This window comes from Solanum pennellii, chromosome 5, assembly GCF_001406875.1.
Source record: "Solanum pennellii chromosome 5, SPENNV200".
NCBI lineage: Eukaryota > Viridiplantae > Streptophyta > Magnoliopsida > Solanales > Solanaceae > Solanum > Solanum pennellii.
In genome coordinates, this window is record NC_028641.1 from 3,088,695 (window position 1) to 3,100,747 (window position 12,053).

The 12,053-nt window shown below is 32.8% G+C and overlaps 2 protein-coding genes across 3 annotated transcripts; both read left to right on the top strand.

Annotated features, from left to right (window-relative positions):
• Positions 1-1,948: 1,948 nt before the first annotated feature.
• LOC107020091 (protein DETOXIFICATION 14-like) lies at positions 1,949-6,050 on the top strand. Its single transcript, XM_015220415.2, has 6 exons — positions 1,949-2,191; positions 3,440-3,984; positions 4,084-4,170; positions 4,402-4,458; positions 4,550-4,788; positions 5,523-6,050. Exons 1-6 carry the CDS (start codon positions 1,949-1,951, stop codon positions 5,792-5,794), a joined length of 1,443 nt encoding a protein of 480 aa, XP_015075901.1. The 3' UTR covers positions 5,795-6,050.
• A 1,209-nt stretch (positions 6,051-7,259) lies between these two features.
• On the top strand, positions 7,260-11,793 carry LOC107018933 (protein DETOXIFICATION 12-like). Of its 2 annotated transcripts, XM_027916928.1 has the most exons (7): positions 7,752-7,888; positions 8,623-8,699; positions 9,122-9,666; positions 9,765-9,851; positions 10,079-10,135; positions 10,225-10,463; positions 11,112-11,793. In XM_027916928.1, exons 3-7 carry the CDS (start codon positions 9,128-9,130, stop codon positions 11,381-11,383), a joined length of 1,194 nt encoding a protein of 397 aa, XP_027772729.1. In that variant the 5' UTR covers positions 7,752-7,888; positions 8,623-8,699; positions 9,122-9,127; the 3' UTR covers positions 11,384-11,793. The 2 variants fall into 2 exon arrangements, with proteins under 2 accessions (XP_015075011.1, XP_027772729.1); XM_015219525.2 differs by lacking the exon at positions 8,623-8,699 and having other exon boundaries at positions 7,260-7,888.
• Positions 11,794-12,053: the final 260 nt, after the last annotated feature.

The window sequence follows — 12,053 nt, forward strand, 5'->3', positions numbered from 1 at the left end:
CAAAAAAAATATGTTTGACGAGGATTAAATTTACTCATATGAGATTATATTTTTTAGAAAAAAATAATAAAAATTTAGATTAAAATTATTATTTTTTTATTTCCGTTAGAGGAAAAGGGTATATGTGAGCCATTTGTTTACAAGTAGGGGTATATATGTGCCATTTTCATAACAAGGGGTATATCAGCTCTAAATGACAAAGTTGAGAGGTATATCAGACCCTTTTCCCATTTTTTTACCATAGTTTTTAAATATTTAATCAAATATTTCAAGTTATTAATATTAATTATTATAAATCAAAATACTTTTAATATAATTTGTAAATATATAATAAGATTAAAAAATAGTAAACATAAAAAATATTGAAAAAGCCCTAATACAAACACATAACTTAGATAGACAAGTCATCTAAGTTACTAAGGGATATCAATGGTTGCTAGAACGTACATTTTTTCACAATAAATACTAAACTTTTAATTTATATCAAGATGTGTTAATATATATATATATATATATATATATATATACACACTTTTATATATGATATGATATAATTTTTCGATAAAGAGATATTACTTGACACTCGTTATCAAAGATGGTTCAGCCTGTTTCTTATAACATAGATAATTGTTCAGAAAATTTATTCAATATTACTATAATAAAAATAAATTTTAGCGGCATTAAATATTAACACTAATAAAGGGTGTTAGTCTTTACCGGCATTAGTTAAGTGTCATTAGAATTAATGTATACAAAGAGTGACAATTGCTGTTAAAAATACATATTTAACGATAATTAAAAATTAAATATTGCGCTAATGATCATTTTTATTGTAGTGATAAGAGGCGGCACCTATATCATGATTCAAATTTTGGCATATTAGGTGGAAACCTATTTTGTGTCATGTTTTTGTAATTTCCTCAAATTTAGAAGGGATGCTATAACCTAGGTCCACAATATCAATTAATGTTATTTTATTTATTTAATTTATGAAATTATTTTATATTTCAACTTTTTGTTATTTTATTCATGAGTCCAAAATAATGACATAAATTAAAAAAAAATCATAACTTATATTGTATATATAAAAAATTTGCTTAACCTTTAAAATCTTATTAGTTTACATAATTAAAAAGGTCAGAGGAAGTAACATATAAAATCACATTGATAACGGCACATATAAAAGATTTAGTTGACTTTTTAGATATAAATTGAAATAAATAAAATAATACATATTTATAACATTTTTTAAAGTTAAATAGTTTAAATTTGATTAAAATTTTGTGTATAAAATCTTTAATTTTTTAAAAATAAAATTTATATATTTATAAACTATATAAAAAATGCTACTCATATTAGTCATAATAATTGAAAATCTAAAATATTTAAAAGATAAATAAAAAATTCATGATTAAAGATATTTTTGTTTGTCCTCGTATTCTGAAATATGTCACATAAATTGAAATTAAAAAGAATATTATCTAAAAATTATATTAAAAATACTGTAAATCACAATAACTAATATGACGCAAATATTTATACTAATATCTAAAACAAAAAAAATATAACTAATTCTCAGACTTCCTCAATCCACAAGTCCAATCTCACAATATTTTTAGCTTTTCAAGAACAAGACTTGACTTTTTCCATCTCTCAATTTAAAAAAAAAAATACAATCTTTTTCTAGTATTTCAACTCTTTTTACAATATATTTTCATAAGTGTGACTTTGCTCAATTCTCACTTTTATATAAATCTTGAATTCTCACATGGTATTTTTCAAATAGGGTTTTATTAACAAGATCAAGACTTCCATTTTTTTATTAAAAGAAATCTCTTATAAAAATTCAAGTTTATTACAAGAATTCTATAAATTCAAGACTAATTTTTTTTTACAAAGTATTTTCAAAAGGGGTCTTTTTTATAAGTTTTAAAACTCCTCTTTTTGCATGGAGAATGTAGAAGAAGGATTGTTATTGAAAGAAAAGGAATTAATTGAATTAAAATGTGGAGTAATTTGGGAGGAAGTGAAAGAAATTTGTTATTTGGCTGGTCCTATGATAATTGTGACACTTTCACAATATTTTTTGCAAACAATATCATTGATGATGGTTGGTCATTTGGGTGAACTTGCCCTCTCAAGTACTTCAATTGCTATTTCTATTGCTGGAGTCACTGGTTTCAGCTTTCTTGTGAGTACATATCTATTAATATTCTAACTTTATCTGACGCACTTTTCTTTTTATATACTTTCGTCTAAAAGAATGTTACTTTTCTGCAGTTAAAAATAATTTTCTCATTTTTACTGTTGTAAGCTTATATGGACTTGGATAATACGCCCTCAATAGCTAGCTTTTGAGGTTAATTAGGATCATGTGTCAGTACTAAGTACTACTAAGTCCATCCCTGTTTGGGCTCTCGATCCACGATTCAGTTGGGTTGGGTGTGAAGGGGGTGTTACTTGGTAGAATGGTTACATAGGTTGGGGGAATTGACGGATGGTCTACTTATATGGATTTGAGTAATCCTCCGTCTAGTTAGCTTTTGGAGTTATGTTAGGTACATTTATCGTATCTTTACAACTCTTTCTAAAATGATTTATAGTCACATAAATATCTAAGGTTTATTCTAGATCACGCCTAATCAAACAGTGTCACATGAATTGGGATGCAACGGTTATTACACAATGTATGTCGATGTATATAAGTAAGCTCCGTTTTACTTGTATATATATTTGGGGTGACCTTGTAGTGCAAAGTCATTACACTATGGATGATTGGATGTTGATGTAGACAAGTTAAACTCGGTTTAGCAGTATGTATGCTTTAGCTGACCTGATAGAAGTTTAAAAATTATTACTCTGTCTATGTCGATGTATGTTAATCTCAGATACTTATAGTCGTTCGTAGATCAATTTTTTAGCTATAGATGAAATAAGCTAGTTATGTATTTTAGGGTGTCAAACTCATACTCAATACCTATACAACGTCAGTGGATAGAATTTGAACACTTTCTTCTATATGTAATAACTTGTAATGTGTTGTAGTTAACAATTTTGGGAACTTACTAAACTACGTGCTAAGTCAAACAGACTGACCTATAAACTATGTTGCTCGGAATTTTTCAAAAATACATAGCTTGTGGAGGATCCGACACACACTTGACAGTATTTTTGAAGAACCGAGGAACATAACGTGTAAATGCAGGGGAAACAGATAGAAGAATAAGAATGTGTTCTAACTAGAGTTAAAGAGCAGAACTTTTTTTTTTTTTTCGTTTTCTAGTTTCAACTTGGAGGGCGTAGTTATAAGTTACAACTTTTGTGTGATTAACAAAGCATTGATTCTAAATGAATGAACTGTCTAGTACAGTTAACAAGTATTGCATTTTACCATTTTTTTGCGCCTTTCCACTGACTAATATCTGAAAGTGTCGTGTAGTTGGGAATGGCCACTGCACTAGAAACTCTTTGCGGACAGGCTTTTGGAGCTAGGCAATATCGAAGACTTGGTACTCAAACATACACAGCCATTTTCTCTCTCGTCATTGTTTGCGTTCCTATCGCAGTTTTATGGTTATATGTGGGGAAATTGCTAACTTTTATGGGGCAAGATCCTCAGATTTCTCATGAAGCCGGCAAGTTCATTAAGTGGATGATTCCTGCTCTCTTTGCTTACGCGAATCTTCAGTCACTTGTTCGGTTCTTTCAAATGCAAAGTATGATTGTTCCAATGCTCATAAGCTCTTGCCTTACGATATGCTTCCACATACCGCTGTCTTGGGTGCTAGTGTTTAGCTCTGGCTTAGGTAATATTGGCGCAGCAGTGGCTGTTGGTATATCGTTATGGTTGAATGTCATAATTCTTGCTTCATACATGAGGTTGTCTCCTGCTTGTGCAAAAACCCGTGCACAAGTGTCATGGGAAATCGTCAACGGAATGAGAGAGTTCTTTCAGTTTGCTATCCCTTCTGCTGTCATGATTTGGTACTTCAACAGCCTCGCTCAGCCTATTTTAGTAATTTACACACACTTAAACCTTCACATGTCATTCTACGTAACTCATGCTACGTTTTGTATTTGTAGTCTTGAATGGTGGTCATTTGAGCTGCTCATCTTACTATCCGGACTATTGCCGAATCCCCAACTTGAAACTTCAGTACTATCTATATGGTATGTTCTAAATCTTGTTCTATGTTTCTCAGAATCTCCAAAAATGTTGTCGCACCCATGTCGGATCCTCCAAAAATACACTACTTTTGGAGGATTTGACACGTAGCGGACAACATTTTTGAAGAGTCCAAGCAAAGATAGATCTCACTCGTAAAATGATTGATTCAATCAGTAATATGATTTACATTGTCCTAAAATTGCTAGTTTCTTGTGATATATTCCATGGTGCAGCCTGAATACTACTTATACCCTCTATGCAATTCCGTTTGGTCTCTCTGGCGCTGTAAGGTATTTTTAAATATCTAATCGAACATTCCCTCTCCACGTTGTTTTATCTCAAATATGTGGCTACTGAACTCCTGTACATGTTTACTTTCAGCACTAGAGTTTCTAATCAATTAGGAGCTGGAAATCCTCAAGGAGCTCGCGCATCTGCGATTTCTGTAATGCTCATTGCAGCGGCAACGTCAATACTAGTAAGCACAACTGTATTTGCTTGTCGAAATGTATTCGGCTACATTTTCAGCAACGAGAAGGAAGTGGTGGACTATGTCGCAAACATTGCTCCTCTTCTATGTTTATCAGTCATTATCGACAGCTTTCAAGGAAACCTTTCAGGTTAGCCTTTCTTTACATCAAGTTACTACAGTAAAATATAACTACTACGAGTGACGAACCTTGTTTTCAACCGAATCCCTTTGCCGAAAAATTGCACTACGAATATAGGTTATACTTTTTCCACATCAAGTTACTACAAGAAAATTGTTAGGCGGAGTCACGTCTACCAAAGGGTATTCAACTAAATCCCCTTTGCCAGAGAATTATAAAACGTATATAGGTTAGACTCTTTACACGTCAAGTCATTACAAGAAAAGGTAACATAAACCGGTGGTGGAGCCACATTTACCTAGCGGTTTAACAGAGTCCCCTTTGTCGGAAAATTGTACAACATATGCAGGTTTACTACAAGAAAAGGTAACAAAAATCAGTGGGAGAGCAACATTTACCTAGGAAGGTCCGAAAACTTTTTCCACACTATGTTGGTACAAAAACGGTAACGGTAAAAATATGACATTTGGTCTGACTCAATCTGGAAAGCTAGTTTGTAAAAGGAGGATTGTCGAAATCCATGTAAGCAGATCCTCAGTCCGTTCTTCAACCAATGTGAGACTCTAAAAGTAACAAATAACAGCGGCTGAGCTACATTTGCTGGAAAATTGTACTATGTATATACATTGTTGATTTTTTCGTCTTAACGTGCATATATATATATGTTGTTGAATCTGCCATGTCCTTACACATACATGACAAGAACGGACGTATGATTTTTAGAGGTATTATGCACATTGTAGGTGTCGCGAGGGGATGTGGTTGGCAGCATATTGGTGCGTATGTCAATCTTGCTTCGTTTTACCTTTGTGGAATTCCTATCGCTGCTTCATTAGCGTTTTGGCTCAACTTTCGAGGAAAAGGCCTGTGGATCGGCATACTTTCTGGTGCAACTCTGCAAACTATTCTACTCTCTGTTATAACATGCTGCACAAATTGGAAAAAACAAGCTGCAATGGCAAGGAAGAGGCTTCATGCTGATGAAAATCCATCAGTAGATAACATGTTGTCCTAAAAAAATGTAGAAAATTCTCTTCGAAATACTCGAATAATGTTGGTTGGTTTATTGAGGCATCTTTGCTCCGTGAAGCCCGAATAACAAGAGGCCAAGTGTCATCGAGATAACCTAATTGAGGTTGAGGATTATGGTATAAGGTTACTAGGTACTTGAGCACTGTCATACTTCTGGTAGTATGATTTAGGTATCACGTAGTTGTGTTTCAATATGTATTAGTATCTACTGTTACACTTGTTTTGTGCACTGCTATTTTATGATCTCGTATTTGTGTTATCTTTTCTTTTATGCGTCAGTTACATTTCGTAATTGTGGTTCTATTAGAAACAATCTATCACTAACACTCTTTGTATATATCTCTAAAGTTTTTAACGATATTTGTTCTAATGACACTTAACTAATGTTAGTTAAGACTTATGCCGCTAAAATTTGTTTTTGTTTTCGATATCTTTCCTAAAAAGGGCATATTGATGAGTTTACTTAATTTAAGAAGTTATTCCAAAATAATTATTGTTTAAGAAATTCAAGATTGATTTCTGATTCTACACCACTTGTGCTAAATTAGATAAGAAATTGATAGTTAGGCTAAAAAGGTGAGTTAGTTAGATGACCAAATAACTCCTAATTATTCTTGAAATAGTAACCGTTTAATTAAAAAAGTAAATTTACATTTGTTATAGTGTTTATAGGAATGTTATTTTAAAAGATTAAAATATAATTAATTATCTATTTCAATTTTTACCTTATTCAATAAATATGAAAAGAGATTAATTCACGAAAAAGATCGCATTAAGCTTAAATTAACAAATAAATAAAATAAATTATTTCATAATATATCGTATTTTATAGTTTTAATGAATATAACGTTTAGATAGATTATATCACGTTCTATCGCTACTAATATCCACATTAACAATTTAAATGACACATCTACAAAAAAAATAAGCTACAAACTAGAGCTATTATGAAAAGATAAAATAAATGATAAAATATGATTATTTAATAGTACAAAGACATATTGAAAAGAAACTATCAAAATAACAATGTGATTACATCAAATCAATCATTATATAAAATGAGACTCTTCATTGTTACTATCTATAGAATTAAATGATACAATATAATAAAATTTAAATAACATTCACAATAAACAATATATTTAAACTAGCAATACGATACGACCAGATAACAATTAACAACCATCCAAACAAGGTGTCAAGCAACCACTACAACTAAAAATGGAGCTAATGACTAATACCTCTCTTCTTGGAAAGCAAGGAAAGAAAGACTAGTTTAACACTTTAGTCAACCAAAGTACAATTTCTTTTTTTTAAAAAAAATAAAATAAAATCTAAACTAAAGTACAATTTTTTAAAAAAAAAATAAAAAAAATAAACTAAACCAAAGTACAATCCAAGAAGTAGTCAACAAAAGACAAACAAACACCTCTTGAAACAAACCATTAGACATTATGGTATAACAAATTTCTCAAAACTTTCTCTGGCTACACTTTTTCCTTCTTTTTTTTTCTTGGGGTTTCAAAAAACAAGATTTTTATACTCAGGTTTCCTCATAAGAGGTATCTTTGTCTCAATCTCTCATAAAAATACAATCTTTTTCAAAAAGGGAGTCTTTTTTTAATTAATTTAAGATCCCTTTTTACATAGTATATTCAAAAGGGGTGGCCTTGTTCTCCTCTTATAAATCTTGTAAAGAAATCTTGAGTTCTTACAAGGTACTTACAAAAAGGGTGTTTTTTGAAAGTTCAAGAATCTTTTTTTAAATTTTTACAAGGTTTTCTCAAAAAGGTTTTTTTTTTACAAGTTCAAAGACTTGTAAAATAAAAAATAAAAAAATATGGAGAGTGTAGAAGAAGGATTGTTATTGAAAGAAAGGGAGTTAGTTAAATGGGGAGTAATTTGGGAGGAAGTGAAGGAAATTTGTTATTTGGCTGGTCCAATGATAATTGTGACACTTTCACAGTATTTTTTGCAAACAATATCATTGATGATGGTTGGTCATGTGGGTGAACTTGCCCTTTCAAGTACTTCTATTGCTATTTCTATTGCTGGAGTCACTGGTCTCAGCTTACTTGTGAGTACATATTTATTATCTTAATTTACGTTACACACTTTCCTTTTTAGTTCATTTGAAAAGAATGTAACTTTTTTGTTATTAGAAATAAACTTATCTCTTGTTAGAGTGGTTTAGAGTTCCACATCGATTAGAAAATGGATATACACCCTTAGCTTTTGAGGTTCATGTGTCGGAACTAGGTTCATTCCTATTTGGGCTCCCGGTCTACACCTCAGTTGGGCTTGGGTGTGAAGAAGTTGTTAGAGTAGTTGGATAGTTGATTGATGGTCTACTTATATACTTCCTCACGAGTTATCTTTTGGAGTTGTGTTAGGTACATGTGTCATATCTTTATCTTTACCACTCTTTATAGTTACACAAATGTGTAAGGTTTGTTTTAGATTACAAGTTTCAAAAGTCTTACCGATCAGACGGTGCAACATGAATTGGAACGTAGGGAGTGTTATTTCTTGGATTTGAATTTACGTCGTTAGTTTAGTTGCACCAATTATAGTAGGTTCTGACTATTTTTCAGTAACCATAGTAGGCTTTACATGAAGAGTTACATAGAGTTTTGACATATATATAGCAGAGTCCTTACTTTTAAGATGTTTCAGTATAGGCAGGTTAATTGGTTATAGTAGGTTCACACTATTTTCTTAGGTAATTATAGTAGGCTTAACATGAAGAGTTACATAGAGTTTTAACTTACATATGCTTACTTTTGGTTCACCTTTAATTTACTTTTATAGCAGGTAGCGCGCCTTACTACTCTATGGATGTCGATGTATATAAGTTAAGCTCAGTTTTACTTGTATACATATTTTAGGTGAACTCTCTCTTCTATATGTTAACTTGTAATATGTTATGTTCACGATTTTCGGGAATTTACTAATCTGTCCGTTTCAATTTGTTTGTTTTACTATCCTTTTTATTTTGTTTTGAAAAGAATGTCACTGTCCTTTTTGAAGGATCTGACACACTTAGCAGTATTTTTGAAGAGCCGAGCAACATAGCCTGTAAATATTAAGGGGAAACAGATAGAAGAAAGAGAATGTGTTCTAATTTAGAGTTAAAGAGCAGATTTTTTTTTGTCATTTTCAACTTATTTGAGGGCGTAGTTATAAGTTATAAACTCTTGTGTGATTAGCAAACCATTGCTTATAAATGAACAAATTGTCTAGTAACAAGTATTGCTTTTTACCATTTTTTGTGCCTCTCCACCGACTAAAATCTGAATGTGTCGTGTAGCTGGGAATGGGCACTGCACTAGAAACTCTTTGTGGACAGGCTTTCGGAGCGAAACAATATCAAAGACTTGGTACTCAAACATACACAGCTATTTTGTCTCTCTTCATTGTTTGCATTCCCATTGCAGTTTTATGGCTATATGTGGGGAAATTGCTTACTTTCATGTGGCAAGATCCTCAGATTTCTCATGAAGCCGGCAAGTTCATTAAGTGGATGATTCCTGCTCTCTTTGCTTACGCAAATCTTCAACCACTTATTCGGTACTTTCTAATGCAAAGTATGATTGTTCCAATGCTCATAAGCTCTTGCATTACCATATGCTTCCACATACCGCTGTCTTGGGTGCTAGTGTTTAGCTCTGGTTTAGGTAATATTGGTGCAACAGTGGCTTTTGGTTTATCGATGTGGTTGAATGTCATAATCCTTGCTTCATACATGAAGTTGTCTCCTGCTTGTGCAAAAACCCGTGCACCAGTGTCATGGGAGGTCGTCAACGGAATGAGAGAGTTCTTTCAGTTTGCTATCCCTTCTGCTGTCATGATTTGGTACTTCAACGACCTCGCTCTGCGTCTTTTAATAATTTAATACAGTTTCCCTTTACATGTCATTCTACAAAACTCATGCTACGTTTTGTATTTACCAGTCTTGAATGGTGGTCATTTGAGCTGCTCATCTTACTATCTGGACTATTGCCGAATCCCCAACTTGAAACTTCAGTACTATCTATATGGTATGTTCAGAATCTCGTTCTATGTTACTTAGACTCTCCAAAATGTTGCCTCACCCGTGTCCAATCCTCCAAAAATACACTGCTTTTGGAGGATCTGACACATACCCGACAATATTTTTGAAAAGTCCTAGCAAACATAGATCTCGCTCGTTAATGATTGATTCAATTAGTAATATTATCTATAAGGTCCTAAAATTGCTAACTTCTTGTGACATTCCATGGTGCAGCCTGAATACTATTTCTACGCTTTATGCAATTCCATTTGGTCTCTCTGGCGCTGTAAGGTATGTTTGAATATCTAATCGAACCTTCCGTTTCCACGTAGTTTTTTTTTCTTGAAATATGTGGTCATTGAACTCCTGTTTACTTTCAGCACTCGAGTTTCTAATCAATTAGGAGCTGGAAATCCTCTAGGAGCTCGTGTATCTGTGATTTCTGTAATGCTCATTGCGGCCACAGAGACAATACTAGTTAGCGCAGCTGTATTTGCTAGTCGGAACGTATTTGGCTACATTTTCAGCAACGAGAAGGAAGTCGTGGACTACGTAGCAAACATGGCTCCTCTTCTATGTCTATCAGTCATTACCGACAGTCTTCAAGGAACCCTTTCAGGTTAGACTTTCTTTACATCAAGTTACTACAAGAATATGTAACTACTACTAGTGGTGAACCACGTTTTCAACCGAGCCTCCTTTTGCCGGTAAACTATACTCCCTGCGTCCCAATTTATGTGGTACTTTTTGTTTTACGAGATTCGGTTTGACTCATCTTTGAAGCTAACATTAGATTAGATGAACTCTTAAAATTAAAATTTAGATATTCAAAAACTATACTAAAGTACTATAAGTGCAATTCCTCTCATGTCAATATGATTAAAAAATACCCTTTAAAGTAATCATCAAAATTTACATAGTTTGAATCTTGAAAAACGAAAAGTATCTCATAAATATGAAAAAATTAAGATACTACAAAAAGGTAACAGACACATTTACCAAAGGAGGGTCAACTGAGTATCCTTTGCCAGAAAATTATACAACATATAGAGGTTGAGACTCTTTCACGCCAATTTACTACAACAAATACATTTGGCGAAGCCTCATTTACTTGGGGGGTTCAACTGAATCCTTTACCGGAAAATTGTACTATGTATATTGGTGAATTCTTTTCTAACATGCGTATATATAAATTGTTGACTCTGCCACTGACAGATACATAACAAGAACGAACGTATGACTAATTGTGGCATTATGCACATTGTAGGTGTCGCGAGGGGATGTGGTTGGCAGCATATCGGAGCCTATGTGAATCTTGCTTCATTTTACCTTTGTGGCATTCCTATCGCTGCTTCATTAGCGTTTTGGCTCAACTTTCGAGGTAAAGGCCTGTGGATGGGCATACTTTCTGGTGCAGCTCTGCAAACTATTCTACTTTCTGTGATAACATGCTGCACAAATTGGGAAAAACAAGCTGCAATGGCAAGGGAGAGGCTTCATGCTGATGAAAAATCATCAGTAGATAACGTACTATTGTAAAAAAATGCAGAAAATTCTCTTCGAAATACTCGAGTAATGTTAATTTGGTTTATTGAGGCATCTTTGCTCCGTGAAACCTGAATAACATGAGGCCAAGTGTCATTTCCGAGTTGTTAGCGGAGCCACGACAACCATTGAGATGACCTCGAGATATGTGCTACACTTATTGTTGAGGTCGAGGATTACAGTAAAAGGTTAGTAGGTAGTTGAGGGTTATTGTACTTCTAGTTGTACGTTTTAGGTACAACCATATATGTGCTACACGTATTGTTGAGGTCGAGGATCACGGTAAAAGGTTAGTAGATATGGAAGGTTATTGTACTTCTAGTTGTACGATTTAGGTACACCATGTATTTCTTGTTTCCAATTTGTATTAATATATGTTGCTACATTTGTTTTGAGCGTTGCTATTTTGTTATCTCATTTTTATTTCTTCTTTTCTGCGTTAGTTCCATTTCGTTTGAGCTTGGGATTCTATCGGAAATAATCTTCGTTCAAGGTTTGTGTATAATAATACATTCCTATTGATGAATTTTGTGAACAATTATAATGATGTCAAAGTGATATTAGTCTGATCTCGTTTCAAATTAATAGTTACTTTAACTCAAAAAGTTATCCTAAAACAGTTATTTGTTTAAGAAATTCTAAGACTAAATTAAAGTTGACAACT

Coding starts and splice junctions, on each gene's coding strand:
- LOC107018933 (XM_015219525.2), top strand. CDS start 7,652: ATGGAGAGTGTAGAAGAAGGATTGTTATTGAAAGAAAGGGAGTTAGTT. Junction 9,667..9,764: donor CCTTCTGCTGTCATGATTTG/GTACTTCAACGA, acceptor TGTATTTACCAG/TCTTGAATGGTGGTCATTTG. Junction 9,852..10,078: donor ACTTCAGTACTATCTATATG/GTATGTTCAGAA, acceptor TCCATGGTGCAG/CCTGAATACTATTTCTACGC.
- LOC107020091 (XM_015220415.2), top strand. CDS start 1,949: ATGGAGAATGTAGAAGAAGGATTGTTATTGAAAGAAAAGGAATTAATT. Junction 2,192..3,439: donor TCACTGGTTTCAGCTTTCTT/GTGAGTACATAT, acceptor AGTGTCGTGTAG/TTGGGAATGGCCACTGCACT. Junction 4,789..5,522: donor CTTTCAAGGAAACCTTTCAG/GTTAGCCTTTCT, acceptor TGCACATTGTAG/GTGTCGCGAGGGGATGTGGT.